Below are 23,698 nucleotides of genomic sequence, written 5' to 3'. Positions count from 1 at the left end.
TTTACTTCCTAATGCTGCAGCACTGTTAATTTATAAATTACACTGGTAATTCAAGCTATTATTAATTTCAGATGGTGTAGGGCAAGCCTAATTAAAATATGACACCAATTGCCACACATATGTACCAAGGACTACCATTTAAAATTAATGGGAATATTAAGTGTGACACTGGTGTCCGAGATGCTTTGCACAGTAATTATAGCATTCTAGCGGGGAAGGATCTGACACATGTAGGCTTGAGGTTGGTAGCAAACAAACAACGACAGCGTAAGAGGAACTGCAAATTCTTCCTTTAAACCTCTTCTCATTTCCTCCACCCTCCTTCAAATCAAGGTTAGTACTTTTTCCCCTGAAAATGCTTATGAAACAATAATAATAAAGGCTACTGAGACAATTAGAAGTTTCTTACTGGTAAGAACTAGGAGTCTGTTTGGATTAAGGTTGTTTGTCATCTCCATATCTTGGACTTTTGGGCCTTGTTTTCTACTAGCTAACATGTTCCTTCTTTGTCTTGTGAACTTAATACTTTCTTGCTTGTTTTAATAGATAGAGGCTGGATTTTTTTTCTGCTGTATGTAACAGAGACGAGAGAGTTTCTGTACATATATAGTGTATGTTCCATATGGCACGAAGATTTATGAGGAAGTGCTGCGGTTGGGCTTATTACAGATGGTGGTACAGGCACCATGACCAAGGCCTGCTGGCAGAGTGGGACAAGACAGCAGCCTTTCTTTACCAGACAGATGTTTTGCTATTGTTGCTATTGGTATTGTTACTGTTGTTATCTTGACAAAAGTGGTGACCTTAACACTGTCTTGGAACAAATACAACCATACCTTACATACCACATATATCACTCTTTGCAACATAGTAGTGTCTATAGTTATCATTGGCATATGTTGGGTCAGCAGAACATGTCACTATGGAGGGGTTTTATAACTTGGACAGAAATGTTCCTTTGTTTCCCTTTCTTGGGCCACTCATACTAATACAGTTTCCTTCCACCTCAATCTGTGCCTCAGACAGATTAGAGGATTAACAACTACATCAACAGGTGTGCAGCACATGACTGTTTTTGAAGTGCTTTCAAATATATATATGTATATATTTGTTGTTGTTGTTGATTTGTTTCTCTCAATAGCCCTGGGAGGTATTAGGAATTATGACTATATGTGTATTATACCCGGGAAAATGTTTCTCAATTGCTAAGGACAGTTTCAATTTATGCTTATTGTCCCATAATAATTGTTAATAGTGCCCCCTTGTACCCTGGTTTAGGATATTGTCATCCTATTTATCCAGATTTTACAGATGAGAGAGGACTACCCAGGGTATAAGCAGTTATCTTTGTTCTTCACTATATTTGCAAGGAGGCTAAGACTGAATGCTCATGGGCAGACCTCAGGCATGAGGTCTGGCAGGTGGACGATTGTTGTTATTACTGATACTTTTTCACTAGAGAAAACGAGTCTCAGGATGATTACGTGACAGGGTGAGATTGCAGCCCTGTCTTCTGACTTCACTTTCTGCTGGGCTTATGGTTAGGCATCCAGTGCCAAGTCCCACTGTTGGTTTGCATTTAGGATCTCGTGCCTAAGAGCTTCAGCAGATCAAAGTCTGGAAAATTGATTTCTGCCTATCCACTTAATTGTCTAAATCAAAACACAGAAAGTTAAATTTATTTTGCTAGTGTTTCCATTGCCTTTGTGGCTCCTGTGCATGGGTGTGCACAGTTCTAGTGTGGCATTTTGAATTAATTTATGTTCGGGGATCCAGTCATCAACTCTGTACTCAAGGCTCTGTGTAAATCATACCTTGAGATCAGAAAGAGTTAAGGTGCCTAACTCGGATCCCAGAGCAGGACTGCTTGGTAAGATTCAGGCAATGTAAATGTCCAAATTATTAATCACTTATCAAGGACCAGTAACTCCCTAGGCAGTCTGCTTAGTTCAGGGAGGAACACAGACATTCCCACTGGTCCCCTGGGATCCCAGGAAAAGGTGGTGATGGAAGGGGCTGCACAATTCTCTGCAGATGTAACAATTTTACACTTTGTTTTCTAAGTTTATACCTCTGGTCCCTTTTCCTTGCATTTCACCACACCTTATTGCTTCTCACGCAGCTGTTGGCTTTGTGAGTGAAGATGAATACTTGGAAATTCAGGGCATCACCCGGGAGCAGTCAGGGGACTACGAGTGCAGTGCCTCCAACGACGTGGCTGCACCAGTGGTACGGAGAGTGAAGGTCACCGTGAACTGTGAGTGTCCGCATCCCCGTCCCTCCGTGTGTGCATGAGGCTGGCCTGCTGTCATGGCCACAACCAAGAGCCAGTTAGCAAAGCCAACTGCTGACTCAGGGCAGGAAATAATGCATCACGATTTTCCGTGCCCTGCTTTCAGGAGCAACAATTCCAAACCCTGGTTTTTGACATCTCAAGGTGCCACAGGGTCACCTTTAAAAAAAAAAAAAAAAACAGTAGCTGAAAGTAATTTAATGCCAAACTTGATTTACATGGCTGAGAGATCACTAAGTGGAATTAAATGCATAATTTATATAGACGTGTCTTTAAATCCTAATTTTTCCCATAATTTACTCGCATGATGCAGTTGTCCTGGAGCCTCTCCGTCTCCAGACCAGACATCTCCGTGAGGGAGAACAAACCATGCGTTAGAGTATGTGAAGGAAATACTAGAACTCTCCTATTTGTAGTATGTTTATTATATTTCATCTTTTTACAGTTACAGATGTTGATGTCCACCATATACATACACAATTTTGATACAAATGGATACGCATACTGATATTTAGGAGTGTATCAAAATTTTTGACTTTTACTAATAGAGGTGCAGAATCCAAAACTTCTGGAGGCAACTACCATGGACCCTCGTTCTCCTTTGTCAGCCACCCAGGCTCTGTCTGACATCGATCCTGCTCCAGCCTCCCAGCTTTCTTTTATCCTTTTCCCTCTGGGCTCCTCATTAGGTTCATTGACTCAGTTCTGTCCACGTTCTGGAGGTTTTCTCTGCTGTGCATATCCCAGGAAGTCTCACAACAGAAAACAACCCAAGAACTAAACCAGCAAACAACAGGACTTTCTCCCTCCCAATTGGGGCAGGGTGGCATGGAAGTAGGGGAATGATACCATGTCTAGGTGAATGCCCATCCTTATTTTTATTTATTTAGACAGAGTCTCACTCTGTTGCCTGGGTTAGAGTGCTTTGGCATCAGCCTAGCTCACAGCAACCTCAAACTCCTGGGCATAAATGATTCTCCTGCCTCAGCCTCCTGAGTAGCTGGGACTACAGGCACATGCCACCATGCCTGTCTAATTTTTCTATTTTTAGTAGAGACAGGGTCTCATTCTTGCTGAAGCTCATCTTAAACTCCTGAGTGCACGCAGTCCTCCTGCGTCAGCCTCCCAGAGTGCTAGGATTACAGGCATGAGCCATTGTGCCTGGCCCCAACCTTTACTTTACATTTCTGTTACAGTGCAAACCTAGTCAATGTGAAGCACTTTAAAAAGCAAGGAAATAGGTATAGCAATGTTACCATTTTTTAACATCACAATTTTTTTAAAAGGGACTTAAGATGATTATATAGTTTATTGAAATAAACCTAAAAAGTAAAGAAATGGAAGCAAAGGAAAAATACATTTAGAGAAATGAGTGAAAGCTAGGGGAAAAAACAACACATGGACTATATGCCACAAGGGTGCCAGGTGTAGGTCCAGAACTTGGCTTTGCCTTGCTAAAGCAAAGAGGAAAAACATCACTTGCTTTAAGATTTATGCTTTCCATAAGATAAAAGCAAATTAGTTGCTCAGGAGAAGCAGTGCTTTTCCTGGTACTGAGACCCTAGAGAAAATTCTCTTTACAGTCTCCACAAATAGAGCACTGTGAGATATAGTCAACATTATGTACAATATTTCTGCATGAAATAGAACAGCAAGTTTTTTGTGAGTGGTTTTCATAATGTCCCTCAATGCAAACTGTTAGAATGCCAGGACAGTTTGGTGAGGACTTCAAATGAATGCAGACCAAGTACGTAAGTCTGGTTTGGTCTGGCTTGATTCAGGGATCCATTTTAGAATACCAAGAAGAGTGACTGATCTGTACATCCTTCAGGCAATTCTCCATGAATATTATTTCTTGCAACTGAGCTTTTGATGGGAATTGAATAGTTCAAAGTTGTGTACTTTGACAAGAACGTAGTGTGTAGAAATTCTATAAGCCTGATTAAAGGTGCTGACTGCCAACCCATGGAGTATAGGGTTGATAGGTGTGTATCATCTGGGAAAGTTAAAAAGTTTAAACAGGAAATATGCTGATATCTGGTCACTCCAACTCTTCCAGAGGAGAACAGAAGCAATGCATGCTTTTCCTTAGAATGGTGTTGAAAATGTTTTCATTATCTGGCACAGCTTGTATAGCAATTTGATAGCACAGGTAAGCAGAGGTAGGACGAGGAATGAAAAAGCAGCTTTCTCATCTTAAAGTGCATTTTATTTTATTTTTATTTCAGCATGTTATGGGGGTACAAAAGTTTATTTTAAAATGCTGTGGGACATCTTCTTTCTGCAGATCCACCATACATTTCAGAAGCTAAAGGTACAGGTGTCCCTGTGGGACAGAAGGGGACTCTGCAGTGTGAAGCCTCAGCAGTACCCTCAGCAGAATTCCAGTGGTACAAGGATGACAAAAGGTAAAGTTTCCCTCTATTCCTTTCCTGGCTCCCACCTCCCAGAAGAAGAAAGCTTTTCCAGGTTCTCAATTCCAGATGGTTGCAAATGAATTCCTGTAAAATCCTCTTCTGAATTCCTCCTATCTAATTGGGGGGGGGGGATATGCAAACATGTTTTTTCTTAACATGAATGGATTTCAGCTAGATCTTAATGTCACCATGCAAAATTATCACTTGCCAACCAGCAGGCCTGAAAGGTAGCATTTTTTTTAGGAAAGCAAAATCTCAAAAGAAAGGCCACCAGGAGCATCGTAAGGCCTGTGAGTTTTTATGGGCCAAGAAAATGATGTGTTCTGTCTGAAGCTATTTTTAACACATCCTCGGGCCTGCATTATGGCATTAGAAATGCCCAGAGCTCTGGGAGTGGTGAACGAGTTAGTCTAGCCAGCAGGATCACTTCCGTTCCAGACACCATCAGCAGCTGCATGAGAGTCCGTGACCCGATTTAGCCCTCCCTTTGTGGCCAAGTTGTTCTTTCACTGCAGGAGAAAAGAGAGGGGACTATTCCCTTCCTTCCCATTGTCGCAGCCGTTGTTGGGATATTTGCTGTGAGTCACTGGAGATGATCATTTTGAGGAGTTATCGAATGGCATGTCAACGCAGGGATCAGTAGCGCAGTACAGCCAGGCAACATGGCAATTACGGTTATCAAAGAGCTATTTTAAGGTGGATGAACAACAACTAAATGTGCAGAACTGTCTGTGCTCAGAACATTTTCATAACAATGGAGGTGGAGGTGGCGGCCATGCAAACAAGTCCCCAGGTGTGTGAGGGGTTGGTGAGAGGAAGGAGAGCTGCAGGTGGAGGAGCTGAGAAGGAACAACAGTAAAGGGGCAGTTCTGAGGAGCAGAACAGCCCCAGCAGCACCAGGCAGGAGCAGGCAGGCCGCTGCCCACACCGCATGGGGTACCCTCAGCGTGCCTTCATTCTCTCCTTATGCGTCGCTCAGATGCAAAATGCAGCCTCTGAATCAAAATTTGACTTCTGTTTAGAACCAAGTCACTATGTGTTTTATCTTAATCCTTCCAGATTAGAATGAGTGTTTTTGTTTTTTTAAAAAAAATCTTTAAGGAAACAGTCTGACAGCTTCTAATGAGGGGTATTATATTCATGTACCCATTTTATAGATGAAAGAACTAAGACAGAAAGAGGAAAAGCAAACTCACAAAGAAATAAGAATTTCTTCCTATAGACCTGGCCTTCTCCCTTCTTCCAAGAATTCAGAATCAGACAGAAGGGAGTCGTAGTATTTTTGCAATAAATAAACATGTTTACCTTATTTAGAAATCCTACTTCACTTGTTCCTCCCTCCTCCCCATCTTCTTATTGTACTAAGAAGAAAACTGAGACATAAAGGTCCACTTTTGAAAAAACAAAACAAACAAAACAAAAAACGATTGAGCTATAGGGTCAGTTCCTGAACCTTCAATTGTGTGGGTCTTAGTGAAAATTCATCAGCTGCATCCTATTACTCTAATTTTTTATGGGAGAAAAATAGAAACAACATAGAGGGAAAAGCAAGATCTTAGAGGAGAATAGAGCAAAAACGGCCAGTGGTGAGAGAGCAATGCGAGAGCTCGCCTCTTTGCACGGCGACCGTGGGCAGAGGCGGGCAGCAGTCCCTGCCATCATCTCCCCAGGAGGGGAGCGTGCAGTAGCATGGCCCGTGATGGTTCTCAGAGGCCCCGGCTCAGGCGGTTTTGTTTCGTTCTTTGTCTGAGTTCTTCTGATGGCTTCTCCTTATCTCCCCTTTCAATTTATTTTGGTCAGTTTTCCATTCTATTTCTGGAGTTTTCCCACTGAATGGAGTTGTCTTTCTACCTGGCCTCCAGCTCGACAACCGCACCTCTGCCTCTGAGGTCCTTGTCACAAGCCAGTGGCACCTGCCAGGCAGCCTTCTCCAGGCAGGTCTCGGAGGGCATATTGCCTCTGCCCGGGGGCAAGACCAGCTCTAACTCAGCTCCCAGGCAAATTAAAGGAGTCTCTGTGGTGAGGACAGGCAGTTTTCTTAACATTTAGGTCAGAAGTCTTTTGGCTACTGGTGCCACTCCACTGCACACTACTGTGTGTTATCAGTCAAAGGGAGAGAAGATGGACTGCTGTAATTAACAAGGGCCACCAGCCCAGCAGGGACATTAGCCCATGAAAGCCCACAGCTTCATTAAGAAACTGAAGCCTGGCAGCAGTGCAGGATGGGAGAATGTGTGGCCACGTGGAGAGGGGCGAAATGTGCCATCCCGGGAGCTGCAAAGTGCTGCAAAGTGCTGCAAAGTGCTGCAAAGTGCTGCTGGCCCCTGCACGGTTTTTAGCTAAAGATATTTCATGGCCATCAAGCAGGGACCTGCTTCCGGTAAGTCTCTCCCTGCTGCAGAGCCGAATCTCATTCACAACTCGGTTACAAGGTGAAGGCCTCCTCCCCACCCCGGAATAGGGTCAGGACTGCAAGCAGGATCAATACCTGGTACCAGCTCACAGCAGCCTCCTGGTGGGTGGCGTGAAGAGCCTTCTTCGGACAGCACCCCCGAAAGGATCAATATCTACATAGCAAGGAGGACATGTAAAAGTGGCCTCTGGCCGCACAGTCGGATGTCTCATTCTATTCGGACAGCGCTAGCATTTCAATGAAGTCCGTGGACTCAGGCCAGTTCACTGCCCTTAGGTTTTGAGAGAGGAAGGCTCCCAGAGGAAAATCTGCATAACGAAAAGCAAGGCAAGTCCCTCCAAATTATCTCCTGACTTCCTCGGAGACAGATGGGTGAGAATCCCAGTGAGAACCTGCCTCTCTCTTCTCATCAAGCTTGCTGTGAATTTGGGGCGAGAATTTTTCCGTAATTCCACAGAGATCAGGCATTCAGATAATGACAAGGCAGCTGCCCTCTGTGCCAGAATCATGCTGTGACCCAGGGACAGGCAGGAGTCTTCTATGTCTGACTCCACAGAAATGCATCCTACTGAATCACACTTTACAGCCTACAAAGCATCTTCTCACAGTTGTCCTGCTGGGCTTTGCTTTCTTCTTTTACCTTGAATATTGTCTTTCTTGGTTTGGTGACTCCAATACCAGCCATTTGCCCCAAAGCTTGTCCCCTGAGCCTGTTCCAATGTATCCCCATTGTGACATTGTCTGCTTGCTTGGGAGTCCTGCTCCAGCCATGCCCTAAAAGGAAATTTAGGTTTGTGTCCATATTCCCCAAGATGCTTCTTTAAGGTTTTTTTGCCCTGATAGTAGTATTTGTCTTTCCCACAGCACAGAATCAGCTTCTGGGCAAGGATTACAAATGGATTCGGGGAAAGTAAAGGGTTGCCATAAAGCCCGTCGTCTGAAATAGGACATTGCGGAGTTTTCACAAGGAGGAGAGCTGGTCTCGAGTCTGTGAAGACCCACGATTGTAACAGGAGTTGCTGTTAACAACTCCTGAGCTGGAGGAAATGTCCCTCCTGTCCCCTAAAACAGCCTTTTCTTTACTACCCTATCTGCCCAGTAATAGAATCATGGTTTTAATAAGTACATCTAACTTCCCCACTGGCTACCTGTGGCATTTCCTCACTGCCCCCGCGCCCCGTGCAAGCCCCTGTGACACACGGCATCCAGGAGACGCTCTTGGCTCTGTAGGGTCATACTCTTAGGAGCCTCTAATCCCCTTGAAACTGATGCTCTGTGACACTGCGCAGGTCACTCCTCTGAGCCCTTCACAGGCCCCACGTGAGAAAATCATTATTTTCCCCTCTTCAAAGCCAAACAATTGAATATGATCTGTCAAATGCCTCACGTGATTAAGGAGAAATTTTATTACTCAGGTGCCTGTAAAACATTGTTCTTCCAAAGCCCTCAGACTGTTCTCTTTGAATCGTGGGTTTTTCATTTTCATGACGTCTCCATCCTCACCGTCACTATCTTCCTTATCACCATCATCCTCGTCAAGTCCACACCTCTGGGCACCTGCTGCATGAATGACACTGTTCTCAATGTCACACGGTGGGATTGTCGCGGTGTGACTGACGGGTTTACAAAGCAAGCAGAGGAGGCTGCACCAGCCTTCCGAGAACGTAAATCTCAGTACAGGGCAGTAGGACGCCCAGATGGCAGCGTCTCTAGGTGCACACATGAGACAGAGAAACACAATGACACGCATTGTGTGTGAACTTAGGGTGTAGGTGAGTGGAACAGATATGGTTATGATGGTGTCAGAAGGGAGGCAATGAGAGATCATTAACCCCAGAGTCTGTCTTCTCCCTATGAGAGAAATATAACCACGTCTTTTTTTCTCCTTTTATTGTCCTTGTTTATCTCAGACTGATTGAAGGAAAGAAAGGGGTCAAAGTGGAAAACAGACCTTTCCTCTCAAAGCTCATCTTCTTCAACGTCTCTGAGCACGACTATGGGAACTACACTTGCGTGGCCTCCAACAAGCTGGGCCACACCAACGCCAGCATCATGCTGTTTGGTGAGGCTGTGCCCGGGGCGAGGCAGTGGGGGGAGGGGGCGAACGGGGGTCGCATGGAGAGGAGGGCTGGGAGGGCTGCTGGCAAGTTGGTTAGGCAGGGGTGGGTGAGAGGGGAGACAGAGAGACACAGAGAGCAAGAGAGAGAGAAGGAGAGAGAAAACTGGTACACATATAAAAGTAGATATCAGGAGTGAGAAAAGAAAAATGAAAGAGAAGTTCATGTTTCATTCTATAATGGAAAAAAAATCCCGAGACAGGAGAAAGGACTTTTTGAGGCCAAAAATGACATTTAATTTTTTTTCTCAGTGATATCTCCTACACTGACTGTGGGGACTATAATTAGGTGAAATAGTCAAGAGCCCAGAGAGGAACGTGTACTATTTCAGTATTTTGCTCGTTGCTTTAGTATAAAATCTTCCCTTGTCTCAAACTGCTCCCAGTCATTGGGACGTGAAGACACCTGCCTCCACCATGTATCTGCCGTGTATCGATGGCAGCAGCAAGTACACAGGCCCCCTTGTGGCCCTGGTGCCACGTCCTCTGTGAGCAGGGAGCCGGGTAGCAGTGAGCCCTGCTCCTGACTGTCGTCGGGAGTGACCAGGACCAGGCATCTGACAATGGCTTTCATGCCTTAATGGATGCAGATGCCTACCGTTTGGGCAAATTCCTCCCTACTCCACCAAGTTCAGTGAGTTTAGGATTTTTCAAATGGTTCCCCAAACCCCCATGTCAACAAGCACTCTTGAATGTGGTGGGAGGGAAAGGGGAGACATTTGGCAGATAATTGGCAAGAGTTAAATTCCTTTTCTTTGGAGATCTCCAGGACAATCCTGTAGCTTCAAGGGCCCTTTGTCACCCCTGCCCCTGCGACGTGCCCTCGGTGGCAGTGTGTCCAGCTTGCATTGCTCCACCGTGCCCTCTCTGCTTCCAGATCACATCCTCCCTGCCTCCTGCCCAGCACATAAAATAAAGCCTGGCTTTATCTGAGAGGGCCGGGGATGGGAAGGCTGCCCTCCAGCCCGAGCCGGCAGCTCAGAATGGGCAGAGCTGTGATTAAAGTGATTGATCTGTCTGACATCCCACACACAGGGATGATCATAAATGCCCCTCACATTCGTCAGGCCCTTTTGGCTTTTTGGCAGGTGCCTGTCTGCATGAACAGAAGGCCAGGATTAGGAAGGCACACGCTGCTCCCTCCCTTGCCTTGCAAATCTGACGCTCTCCCTCACTTTCCATTAAACTGTCCCAAGCCCTGCCCTCCGCCCACGGAGTCCTCATCCTCCGCAGTGGTCTCCAGCCCCCTCTGACCTCCTTTCTCTTCTGATTTGGATGCATAAAATGGTTCTGCCATTGGCTTTATCACTGTCTAATTCCCTGGCTCTTCCCCCTAAGCCATCTCAGGATGAGAATAGGGAGAAGCAGCAAACTTACTTTTTTAAGAGTGAAATAGCTGGCATTTATGACAAGCAAAGCAGTGAAGCATGGGTCATAAATATGCTCTTTTCAGCAGACCACGTGTGGCAATTAAGACTTCGACTTCTACTCCGCCCCCCACCCCTTGGTGCCAGCATTCTCCCTGTGCATCCGTGGGACCTTCCTACCATTGCCAGCTCTCTGGAGTCCAGGGTTCTCTAAAAAGTACATTAGACAGCAATAGTGTGTATACAAATATGTTTAGAAAGACCGGGTCAAATGACTGTGAACAGGGAGCAGGTGGGGGTGTTCTTTAACGCAGGAGCTCTCAGAGCCTTAACATGCTGCATCTCTAAGAGGGAGATAAGGTTTGCAGCATTTTCAAAATTTAGTCAATCAGAAGAAACCAGTTCAACATTGTAGCCTCAGCTGAGAGACCGTTTCCTGAGGAGTCCATCACAAGGAATGCTGTTGGGCTCCGTGGTTCCGTGGAGGTAGCGAGACACCATGTGTGAGACAAGTTATTTCCACCCATCCTCTCTCGCCAGGGCTCGTCCAGACATGGCTGTGGCTCCTCCATTCATTAGCGAGACTCACAATCAATGAGCCCTTTTGAAAAATGTGAATTTGTTAGGGAATTTTCCATGTCATTTCCCATTAAAATCCATCCGGCAGACTTGAGCAAGTTGGAGAGCAGCTTTTACTTTTTATGAATATACAAACTTCACAATGAATTTCATTCTCCTGTGGCGTTACAGAAAGCCAGCTAAATTATCATCATTTTGCCACCAACTTGTGCATAAACTACACACTCTGTCCACATGACCTAGACATTGAGAAGTGAGGAATTCTGGTGCAAGAGACTCCGTCGTGGTCGCGGTCAGTATCTTTCAAAGTACTTAAGCCAAATGGGGGCAGGTCGGTCCTTCCTGTCATGAATCAATGGGGCTCTGAGCAGCTGCTCTGTGCGATCACAGAGCCTGCAGGGGATTCTGAGTTCGGCTCCATGTTCCGGAATCACAGTGGTTCTGGGAGACCTTTACCCTACCGTGTTGCCAGGGGATCAGAAATTCCTGAACTTGGTCTCCCAGGGCGAAACAGTGCGGGTGGGGATGCGGAAGAGAAATCTCATCTGGAAAGAGGCGTTGGGCCTTTGTTACCAAATCAGTGACCCAGCTCGGCACAAGCTAGGAACGATTCCATCTGCACCAGAAAACGTGTGGAGTGTCCAGCTCCCTCACTTCCCCATGTCGCGTCCAAGCACGGAAACATACAGCATTTCAGTGTTTGTTCTGCTGCACCCTGTCCTGCCACCTTTGGTTTTTGTGTCTGTCTTTATTTATCCATTCCTCCAGAACTGTTTGTGAAAGGCAGTATACAAACTATATATGACAAATATATAGCTACTGTATATAATATATGTGTTTGTTCTCATTTTTCTCTCCTGTACGTCCCTCACCTGATTTAGAACTAAATGAGCCCACAAGCTCAACTTTGTTGCAAGGTCAGTATCCTCCTTGCTTTATGTTTTCTCCCCTCCCCTCTCTCCCAGAGCCCCCCTGCCCGCTCCCTGTCCCCGCGGTGCGTGCCCTGAGGCTCCCTTTCTGTAAGGTTGCTCGGAGGATGGCAGTGGAAGGCTGTCTAAGGGGGTTCCTGGGAGCTGGGGAGACGTCAAGGACAGCTCCCTCATCTCTGCTCATCCCTTGCCCACACTCTCCCAGGAGGGTGGGGAGGGGGAAGGAAAATGAAACAGCATTAAAAGATGAAAGGCCAGAGGTCAGCATGAAGGCAGAGTGTTGAGAGAGTGAGTCTGGACTCACAGGAACACAAGTCCAACTGACGGAGCAGTTTTCAGAACAAGAGTCCCACTGATGCCTCTCAGCAAGAGAATCACACACCACGCATGTGAGGATTTGAGTAGCCCATGGAAGGCATGCCCCATTGAAGGCGTCTCCTGTTCTCCACGAGGTTCCCCCGGGGGAGGCGGGCATGGCTGCCTACAGGCAGTGCTGCACAGGGGCTGCACTGAGATCTTGTCACAGCCTGGCCTGCAGTAGTGCTCCTTTCTTGGGCAAGTCACTAAGCCTTATTTAGACTCAATTTCCTCTTCCACACAATGCAATTGATCTGCCTTATCTCCCTCACAGACTAGTTCCAACAGTCAACTGAGAATGCCTGTTAAATAGGCTTTGAAAACTGGGAGGTGCGTTTTGAGTCTCCCCATGCGAGCTGAAAGACAAAGCCCCCGGTGGAGTGTCACGGGGTTCACTAACTCATTCCTCACCCCTCTCCCAGGCCCTGCGCAGCTTCCCCCACAGCCCCTTCCCCCGTGACTCCTGCACCTCTCAGCTGTCATTGCTCACCCTTCAGACTTCCTGGAGTCCCGGCCCAGCGTGAGCGCTCGTCAAGACCACGACCAAGCGTCCAGGCTGAGGGGGAATAAAACTGGCGCACGCGCACTGCTTCTCTTCTCCTAGGGGCGGTGCTGGCCACAGCCACAGCCCGCAGGAGGGCAGCTGTGAGGACGATGAGGGGTGCTGTTCCCACCTCCCCCCAACCCCGACCCTGCTCCACCTCCCCCGCCCCCGCCCTGCCCGTCCACGCCCACTGGCCCCGTCCGGGAGGACGGCCGCAGTGTGGGCGGTGGAGGAGGACACAGAGACAAGGGACTTACACGGGAAGCTGTTTGACAGATGAGGAGAAGTACTTTTATCATGAAGAGTTGGGGCTGCATCGTTCACCTTGGTGATGTAGAGTAGCATGGCGATGAGCCATGAACAGGAGAATGAAACGAAGAAATGGAAACGAAGTCGATGGACGTGTGCAGACGTGACTTACAATTCGCCTTACGTCTATTGCGCCCCGTGCGACGCGCACTCACAGATCCAGGCAGAGAGCAGAAGAGTAGCTGACCAAAGGGTAAAGGGGTGTGGGGGAGACTGAAGCCGAGACAGACGAGGCTACCGATGTGCTTTCAGAAGATGCTGAGCTAATCCTGACCACTTGCATCTTTGTTCTTACATGAAATAGGAGTTTTGGAAACTCAGGTGGTGGTTTCTAACAGGCTTGTGTTTAACTGCAGGTGCACTCAACTGACAGGTGGGACATCTCCCACATGAAAGCCACCACAACAAAATCAAATGACCTGGTGGCTGAGCTTCGGCCTAGGGGCAGGAGACGTTACTATTAGGCTCCATCCACTGAGATGCAGCTGGGCTGCCTCATGTCCCCCGTTTGTGAACTGCTCAGTTTGGGTGGAAGGTTCTCTGCAACAGCTTTCTACACTGACTCTTGGGATGTGCTCAAGCCCTCTTTTCTGCAACCTTCTTGAGTGGAGGGGAACGCGTCAGGGCAGAAATTGCACCCTGTAGACACGTGGAACATTCTAACAGTTGGGTTAGTGTGGTCTTCAGTATAGCTGGCGGACTCTTTTGTAGAACTAAAAATATTTTAGAGAAAACAGACCTTGCATCTGGGCACATTTATCTCATTTCTGCTCATTTTCCCCTCTCTTTTGCTAGTCTTCAGTACAATAGAGAGCTACCTATTTTCTCAGGGAATACCCCCAAGTTATGCTTATCTTATCTCAGAAATGCCAAGAAAGATTTATACGAATGCGTGAATTTCCACTGATGGGGGAACACTTGGCTTTAAGAGACATTGAAAGCTATTTTGCTACCCAATATCTGGATGGACTAGAAGGATTTTGATAAGAGAATTTCCCTCTTCCTCAGCATTTTCTGCCACCATTGAAGTATTTCTCTGCTTCCCTTTTGCAAACACAACAGATTGCATGTCACCCTCTCGTATTAATATTTGGTGGTGCAGGACTCCGCAGTGATAAATAAGGACTCGGGGATGGGCCTCCATTCCTCACCGAGCCTCTGCACAGGCAAGTGTGCCGGGGCCATGATGCAAGCTCAGCGGCTCTGTGGCTGTTCATTTACTACCCATTGGCCCTTTGTCTTTTATCTTCTAGGCATTAAGTCAGGTTTGATAGTATCAGTGGGCTGGGAAAGGTTGGCTGATTAATGCCTGTGAACCTCACAGTGACCATCAGACCAATTTATTAAAGAAGGGGGACTAAAGTAAACCCTGTATATCAGAAAGAAACAATTGCAGCAGAAGAGATGATCCGTTCTTCCCTGCAAAGGCTTAAAGATGGTTAATTAGGCCAAGTCATTCAACAGTAAGCATTTCTGTGGCACCTGTGTGTCCAAATAACAGCAGGTGCAAAAAAAACCAAAAAAATCTTTAATCCTCTTGCTAGAAGTTTTGTATATCCATCTTCACATGAAACCAGCCCAGCTCTGCCCACCAGAAGCAGACGGCAGCCCTGTGCTTACCTGGGTACTTGGGTTTGGCTAAGTATGGGCTTTGCTGGCAAAAAGATCACTTTATGGATTGAACAGAGATATTGAATATTGACATGGAGACTCGGGGTAGGGGGTTCTTTTTTATTTTTATTTGTTCCTTTCTTTTCTTTCTTTTTGTCCTCTCTCCGTCCTTTCCCCTTTCCTTCCTTTCCTCCCTCTCTCCCTTCCTCCCTCCATTCTTTCCTTCCTTCTGTCCATCTTCTTCCTTTTGAACATTTTTCCCACTCTGCCTAGCTTCTTGTTAATATATCATTAACAAAGAGATCAATTAAATTCCAAAGTCTGGGTGAGAAAAATGCATACTTGGATTTTCAGGGATTTTTTTTTTTTTTTTTTTTTTTGTCTTCCCAATAGCCAAAATGTCACTTATGGCCTGCACTAGCATTGGACACTCAAAGGACCCAACTCATGCTGGACATGCTGGACACAGAGGACAGTGCCAGCATGTCAACATCTCTTCCTAGTCCTAAAGCCGAGGGAGTGGACCGGAGCAGTGCAGGTGTAGAGTACATGTACAGACATCTGGGCATTTCCCCTCATCACGGTGGGATACGAGTGGGGCAGAGGGCACTCTCGTTAACTGGAAGGATGGAAACATTGCTGTCTAGAAAAGCCAAGGGATGAGTCCTAGCTAAAGTCAAGACAGAGTGTCAGATTGTCCTATGTCGACACTGAAGAAAGCTGGCCTTCTTTCAAGCAGTTTGTGTTGGAGATCCAGGGAAAATAGTATCTGGATGGGAACAATTAAGCTGAAGCTGTTTGCAGCCCTTTGCTTGCTTGTGTTTGGGGGTAAAAGTTGTGTGACTGCCTCGTCCCTCCAAGGCTGTCTTCAAACTGTCCTTTCTCCTTCCAGTTACCCTTTTTCTTGGCACACAGTAACTCATAAATCAGTGGTACCTGAATGAGACAATTCATGAAAATAGTCCCTCCTTAGCTTCTGGGCTGGTTTCTGCAGCTCAGCAAGCACTCCAAGGGACTGTCCTTTCTAAATGCACACACGACATGGTCTTGTCACTCCTTGCTTTTCTCTGTTGTCATGCCTTTACGTCAGATCTTCTCTCAATCACAAAAAGCAATTTGATCATAGATCACTTCTTACATCTTTATATCTTCAGGGTGGCGTCTCAGGGTTGCTCATGTCCACTTAAATCAAGAGGGATATCATATGTCGCGTGCTTTTAAAGAATACATTGAGAGCTTGAATGCACAAGTATGTATTCATCTGACTTTGAGCAAACGTTATAGTTGTGTTAAGATAAGTTATGTCTAGGTTTTCTTTCTTTCTATATATGAGGACCTTCACACAGAGAACATAGACTCCCACGGTATCACTTCAGTGCAAAAGGATTTAATGCCATTTTCCATCCTTTCTATATCCATGGTGAGCAACTGCAGAGGCTCTTAGCTAAAGGGAGAAGTAAAAGATGAGAGATCATCCCAAATTCAGGCCAGACAAGACATCTACTCTCAGTGGAAAAGATAGGGAGGTCCTGTGGATTCTTACCAAAGCTCGGAACTGGCGAAATGGGGCTCTTCCACGGTCTAGGCTGGCAGATAGGGGCTGGTCTGTGGGAAGGTCCCACAAGTGCAACTGCAGCGGCACAGGTGTGGGTCCTATTGCCTCAGCTCGTCCCAGAGAGATGAAGCACTGTGTGCCCAGCTGGATATTATCCAACTCATCAAGAGAAGTCACACATCTAAGGTCTGGGCTCTTCTGGCACATGTAAGCTAACTCACCAGCGCATCTGGAATGCATAGCTAAATGCCAGTCAGACTTTTACATATCAAACATAGTGTGAGCACCTACAGTCAAACTGCTGTAGTATTAATCCATACGTATCAGTCAACTTTACACATAAGCCTACAGTCTTCAACTAATGTGGGGATAGCTGATGACCAAAGAAAGTTGTTCTCGAAAGTTTTGGCTTGGCACCTTGGGCCCCAAGGTGAGGCTGCATTTCCTGCTAAGACCAGGTGGATATTTTGGTTCTGCTTAAGTCTGTGGTCCAGTCTGACCATCATTCATATCCTTCTCCAGTCCTTGGTTCACCCCTTATGGCAACTGGCTGCCCCAGAAAACCAGAGGGGGTCACATGCGAGCGCTGGGCTGCAGTCAGGATGGCAAGACACAGATGCCAGAGGCCTGGGGGGCTGCTGGCCCGAAGCACCAGCTCTCTCCCAAAACTCCCTGAGGGCAAAGTGAGAGCCTCTGACTGCTTTCTACTTTAACAGTGGCTTGTTTTTAATTTCTTTTAGAAGTGAAAACCACAGCCCTGACCCCTTGGAAAGGTTGGTATATTTATTTTTCAGACAGCTGCTGCCTCGGTGGGGAGAGGGTATGTAAAACTCTGCACCTTCCTCCAAGATGCCTTCTTTTCTAAGCTAACCCCAGGAAGCAGCCCAGGGGGAACCCTCCCCAGCCCTGAGCTGTCTCTGTGTCAATTTAGATTAACCCCATCCCCAAGGACATCCCATCCTCCCTGGGTGGCTTCCACGTGCAGAAGTCTAACTTCTCTTTGCTGGCGGCACTAATGAGCACCTGTCCGTGCCCAGAATAGCTCCATCGCTGGGCGTCTCTCTGCCAGGCCTGCCTCTTGCCTTGCACACGGATGTTCTAATGCAAAGATCTCGCTGGCCCTTGGCCCTGCATGCTGCTCTTTTCTTGCTCCGTTCTTTCCTTCTTTCTCTCTAACTTGGAGCTCACAGGGAAGCGGGGCGGGGGGCGGGGGAGGGGGAAGAAGGGGGAGGTTCTTGGGTGAGTCACTGGGCTACGAATAAAATGCATCTTATTTGAGGCTTTCATTCCTGCCAGATGTTTCCGATGGATAATTGACACTCATCACAGTTCTCTGGGACCCTAACTGTCCTGGTAATTAGTCTCTTTAGGCCTCCGCAGCTCTCTAATGAGATAGAGGCAATAAAGGCCTCTAGTGTGGCATGGAGGCGTGGCTGGATGAGAAACAGAGCCTCATCTGTGTGGCCCCTGTCACCAGGCAGATGGCTGAGCTGTCACTCTGGCCAGCATCGGCTCTGAGAGGGTCTTGCTCCCAGGATGCTGTGGTCCACGCCTTCCTGGACCAGAGGTCCTCACTGCATAGCACTGTTCCAGGTAGTGTTCATTCCGCGTGGCCCAAGGGAGGCAGCCAGCCGCATGTTTGCGGTGCCCACCTTCACCCAAGCCAGGCAGCTCTGCGGCTGCACTCTGTTCCCTTCGTTCTCTGAATATGCATCTCTGAGTTAGTGGGAAGAAAATTGCATTTGAAGGCAGAAGTTAAGGGACCCTGGGAAAGTGCCTTAAGCTCTCAGAAGTTAAGTTTCCACATGTTAGAGCAGGAGATAATAGTCCTCCTCTCCTGCATGAGTGTCGTTAAGGTCTTGTTTATTTATTTATTTATTTTTTAAGATGAGATCTTGTTCTTGCTCAGGCTGGTCTCGAACCCCTGAGCTCAAGTGATCCTCCTGCCTCGGCCTCCCAGGGCACTGGGATTACAGGCGTGAGCCACCAAGCCCGGCCCAACTGAGGTCCCGTGTTAGCTTTCCAACAGCGAGCACCCTGTCTGACACCCTAGTTGATAGGGTTTTGCTTCTGTGTGCACGTTCGCTGAGCCACAGGAATCTTCGGTGCCTGCACTGGACGTGGCTGGGAAAGGGGGAAGGGCACTGGGGAGAGGAAATTGGGTGAAGCCGAAGACGAAGCAGGAAAAGAGTTTCTAGTGTGTTTTTGGTTTGATTTGGTTTGTTGTTTCTTTTTTCTCCAAGTATAATCCTAAACAAAAGAAAAACAGAGGGACAAATAAATATGGCCGTGTCCACGTGGGTCACAGTGCCGCTCCTTCCTTGAACAAACACTGGAGAACACCCACCACGGGCCAGTGGGACACAGGCCCTGCCCATGAGGAGCTCAGGGCACAGAGGAGGAAGTGTACAAGTTAGACTAACAAAGAGATTCCGGTACAGGGTGGTCAGTATCTTAATAGCAGGATGAGCATGACGCTGAGCGAGCAAACTGACGTGAGTCAGGGAGGGCCACTTGGAGGAGGTGACCAAGGCCAGAATGGGAGAGCGGTGGATGGAGAGCATTTTGGGCAGAGAGGAGAGTGCATAAGGGCGGGGAAGACAGAGGGTGCTGCCAGAGGACGCCTGCCCGTGTGCACCGTACCTGCCTGTGTTCCACAGGGCAGGGACACCATAAAGGCACGGCGGGGAGACAGGCGAAGGATGGAGGCGGCAGGCAGATCATGAAATGTAGTGCACATCCTGCCAAGAAGCTGGGCATTTTGTTCAGGCCGTCGGACTCACATAGATGAGGAGCAAGATCCATTTGGAATTGTAGAAACACCAGCCTGGAATTAGCGTGAGGAATGAATCCGAGGGGTCAAGGCCCGACTCTGTCCTGCGTGGTCCAGGCCAGGTTTCCTGGATGTGCAGAAGGGACAGACGGGGTCCTGGGGAAGTGGGCGAGCGTGTGGTGGGTGGGGGGCGCCGGGCAGGCTGGACGTGGTCAGGCACAGCCAGTGCCCGCCCCGCACGAGCCTGAGTCAGAGACGGGCAGCGGCACAGAGGCCCCCGGGGCTTCCCCGGGATACGTGACCAGCAAGAGGATGCGGCAGGCACTCGGTGGCCTTTTCTATCTTCTGCTGGATAGCTGTCCGACACAACAGGCCAGGACCCATCTCGGTGGTGCTTCCCAGCAGGGAGCAGAGCCACAAAGGAGCTCTGAACACAGGCGCCCGGGGAGAGCACCTGGCACAGCCGCCAGGCCATCAAGACATGCCACGGGGGGCATTTGCCAGCTCACAGCCGCCTCTGAGCAGCAGAATCCCAAGCCTAGAAACGACGTTTCCAGGCTTTTCTTACATGGCAACCAAGCCAGGCCTCCGCTGGGCTGAATGTCTGCGGCATTCTCCTCCCTGGAGACTTCCACCGGCTGGTGGCCCTCAAAGGAGGGGGTGCAGGAGGGAAGGCGAGAGCATCTCAAGGCAGGAAGTGGCACGTGCTCCCATCTCTTTGACCACAGGGCATCGTGGCTGCAGGCAGGGAGGGAGGATGTCGGGGGGCTCTGGGGTTGCGTGAGGAGTGGGTGTTGAAGCTGTGCGTGTGAGTTCAGGAGAGCAAAAGATCCACGTGCTGACAGCCGTGTGTCCTGCCGGCGCACACTGTGCCAGGTGTGCAGGACGTATCTGCGATCAGACTGCGCAACACGCCCGTGAGGATGGGATGTGACGCTGACTCTGCTTGGGCGAGACAGGGGACCCGGCTCCCACAAAGACCCTGTGTCTCAGGGGCCTCAGCCTGAAGCACTGGCACAGGCCAGGGTCTTGGTGGGCTGGCTCTGGGAGTGGCAGAGAGGAAAAGGACTTCCTCAAGGGAGAGACATAACCTCTCACCCCTGAAAGCAATGGCTGCAGCGTCTCTTCTTTGATTCCAAAGATTGTGCTGTGTAGACAGGGTGAATGGATAGAGAGAGGGAGTTTCTGGTGGTGGTTTATGTAGAAACATGGTAGTTAGATTCTAGAAGACACAACTGATTAGTGATAAGTCCTAAATGATAGCACCTCTACAATTGAAGTGTCAGTGCTTGGGAGCTCTGCGGGAATGTTCCTGGGTCACCTGTATCCCAGCACGGATGCCTTTGGTTTTGCGTTGCCCGGCAAGTCGCCCTTCTGCAGGACAGGGAGCAGAATGGGGATCCCCAGAGCTTCTCAGCACGGGGCCCTGTACCGCCAAGTAGTTCTGGCCTTGAGATTACTGTGCACGAGACCCCAGGGAAACGTGAGGTTGGATGACCGGTTGCACTTAAAACTTGTGGCTATCTATTTAGCCACTGCCCCCAAAGCAGAGGTTTATCCCAAAGGGCTACGAAATAAAAACAGATGAGCAGGGCCTCCAGGCCAGTTCTAGGACTTGATGGAATAATCCCATGTGGAATCAAAAAGCCTGGTTTGATTCTGATCTGCTTTAGCCAGAAGTGTCTCCAATGCTGAGCGCCAGAGACAGGCGAGCCGTTTCCAGCTTTGTTCCTTATTCCCCACCCCATGAGGACATGAGCTCCCCAAGGCCAACCAGCTTTAAATACCCCATTAAATTCAGTGCAGCAGAGCATGCTAGAGAAGGGGGCCTGGCTCCTTAGGTACTAATTCAGCTGGGCATCTGAACGTGCGCATTGTTGAGGAATCACAGCTCATTGGTTATGACAGCTCTTGGCCACAGGGCTGAGGTAGCCTGAGAGCTTGTGTTTCAGTGCAATAGGGAAACTGCTGGGGAATTTCATGACCTTGTAGTTGTTTTTCCTCCTGTGTTTGTCACAGTCTCAAAAACTATGTTTGTAGGCTAGGTCGGTCATGTCTTGAAGGAAAATGTGCCCCCATCTCCCTAACAAGGACACACACAGGGGCAGGCTCTGCATCCCAGCAGCCACATAACTCCCCAGTCACATCAACGTGCACAGCAAAAGGCCTCCGTTTCTTTACCTGATCCCACCCCCACTCCACGTGGACTGGCTTTGGCCTTTCGGGCACGTGGTACTAGATCTGCCTCAGCTGTTGCCTCGTCCAGGTGGGGAAGAGGTCAAGAGCTCCAGGTAGGACCCCGTGCCCTGCCCCGAGACAGCGTGGTTGGCAGAATGGCCTGCGTGCCCGAGGCGGCAGCAGCAGCAGGCAGGCAGATTGCCATGTCCAACGGGTCCTTTCCCAAGCAACCGGCAGGGCAGCCGGAGGGGGTCCTGAGTGTCTAAGGCAGGCAGTGCTCACAAGTGGTTGGGTGATGGTGCAAGCAACACAGGAGTCTCCCTTTGTTAAAGCTCTGTATAGGATATTAATTCATCTACCACTTTCTTCTTGAATTTGACCCTGAGCTATGGCCTTAGCATGTTATGCCACAGGAAAGGAATAATGGCCATCGGGACCCTTCAACGTGAGTTTCAAGTCCTCTCCCTGCAAGGGAAGCCTTCCCATTGCATAGAGGGTGCCTACAGGAGACCCACGCCGTAGGAAGTGTGTTCCTAAGGATGGAGCTGGAACACCAGTGTTCCGCTCAGAGGGACATCTCACCAGGGACAAGGCGTAATGACGGCAGACCAGGCACGGAAGGGGCTTTCTTCTGCTGTATACCCGGCGGCTCATGGTGGTGTGTTCTCTCCGCAGGCCCCGGCGCGGTCAGCGAAGTGAACAACAGCACGTCGAGGAGGGCAGGCTGCATCTGGCTGCTACCTCTCTTGGTCTTGCACCTACTCCTCAAATTTTGATGTGATGCCACTTCCCCCCGGGGAGAAGCCGCCGCCTCTGCAGCCACCGACGCAACAGCAACGGCAACACCCACAGCTACAAATCAGACCTATTCCAGTGAAATTCGGAGAAACGAAGCCTAACGGGACAGAAATTCGAGGGAGGGGAACAAAGAATACTTTGGGGGGAAAACAGTTTAAAAAAGGAAATTGAAAATTGCCTTGCAGATATTTAGGTACAACTGAGTTTTCTTTCTTTTCCCAAATGGGAAGAACGCACACCCGGCTCAGACCCACCCGCAAGCTGCAGCATCGCGTGACCTCTCTGTTGCCAGCCCGGGCAAGGGCTCAGCCACTCTGCCCACGAAGTGCTCCCAACCGTGGAACATTCTGGAGTCGGCCATCCCAAATTCAATCAGTCAATAGAGGCGGACACAGAGTGAGACACTCAGGCCCAGAAGTGGTACCGCGGGTCCTTTGGTAGACTGCCACCGCCGTGTGTGCTGCAACACGTGACATTAAAGGATAAAGAAAGCAAAGCAAAACAAAACAAGACAGCCCGACAGCAACAACAATCCCACAAACAGTCACAAAAGATGTTGTTAAACTTTTTGTTTCTTTTCATTTTACTACATGGACATCATGGATAATAAGAGATTCTGATTCATTATTAATTTTATTAATTATATTTTCTGATATGAGTCTAGAACTTAGTGCAAAAACAAGACAAAACTAAAAAATACACAGCTGAAAGGGGTGACGAGAAGTATGTATGTTAAACATTAAAAATGAATAGTGTACTTCTTAACAAGGTTTACAACTGGTGGACCACACACTGGGCATTAACCACCTGGTGAGGATTTGGCATATCCACCAAAAACACAGCCGATGTTACCAACATCTCCACCAGCGCGACAGATTCCTCCTTACTCTGGCGTCTCACGCAGACAACACTATGCTATCGACACACTGTTAGAAACGGAAAGGTGATCTGCACTGTCTCTTGGGTTCGTTGGCTATGCTTCTTTTGATGACATATATTATACAGTATATATATACATATATTTTTTTTGTTAGAGTTCTAGCCATTTTATTTCTCAGCAGGGTCCTTTCTCAGACATTACTGCATGCTGTATATGGCGTTAGCTGTGTGTTGATCTTCTACAAGATGATAGAGTTTACTGGTAATTGTGTAATCAGCTCCTGCCTTTTTATTTTCTTGGGTTATTTACATGTCAGAGACATTTATAAGAAGTGAAAAGAAAACACAAAAACACAAACAAAAAGCAAACAACTAACACCAGGCGCAGCATCTTTCCGGGTGTGGCTCCCTGCAGCGCAGGCTGCCCGGTGGCCTCCCGCTCCGTCACGCCGCGTGGCATTAACAGCAAGCAACTGAACAGACTAAACCATCAGTAACCACTTGCTTCGGCCCGTTACGGGAATCTCTGATGCCTTTGTGACCACTGGAGAGTTTAATCCTCTTGGTTTATTTAATTTAA

General features: G+C 48.2%; 1 protein-coding gene across 5 annotated transcripts in view; it reads left to right on the top strand.

Moving 5' to 3' along the window:
* NTM (neurotrimin) overlaps positions 1–23,459 on the top strand; it is an 883,941-nt gene extending 860,482 nt beyond the window's left edge. The window contains exons 5-11 of one of the 5 annotated variants that reach the window (XM_045555655.1): positions 2,123–2,257; positions 4,581–4,701; positions 9,034–9,185; positions 12,067–12,102; positions 17,231–17,263; positions 22,117–22,218; positions 22,425–23,459. In XM_045555655.1, the coding sequence (XP_045411611.1) occupies positions 2,123–2,257; positions 4,581–4,701; positions 9,034–9,185; positions 12,067–12,102; positions 17,231–17,263; positions 22,117–22,217 (578 nt within the window). In that variant the 3' untranslated portion in view covers position 22,218; positions 22,425–23,459. Of the gene's footprint in view, positions 1–2,122; positions 2,258–4,580; positions 4,702–9,033; positions 9,186–12,066; positions 12,103–17,230; positions 17,264–22,116 lie in introns of all 5 variants that reach the window. The other 4 variants (XM_045555654.1, XM_045555656.1, XM_045555657.1 and 1 more) reach the window with 4 other exon arrangements.
* Positions 23,460–23,698: the final 239 nt, after the last annotated feature.

The sequence above is a fragment of the Lemur catta genome, chromosome 7 (assembly GCF_020740605.2).
Source record: "Lemur catta isolate mLemCat1 chromosome 7, mLemCat1.pri, whole genome shotgun sequence".
Classification (NCBI taxonomy): domain Eukaryota; kingdom Metazoa; phylum Chordata; class Mammalia; order Primates; family Lemuridae; genus Lemur; species Lemur catta.
This window is presented reverse-complemented; position numbering and strand designations above follow the sequence as displayed.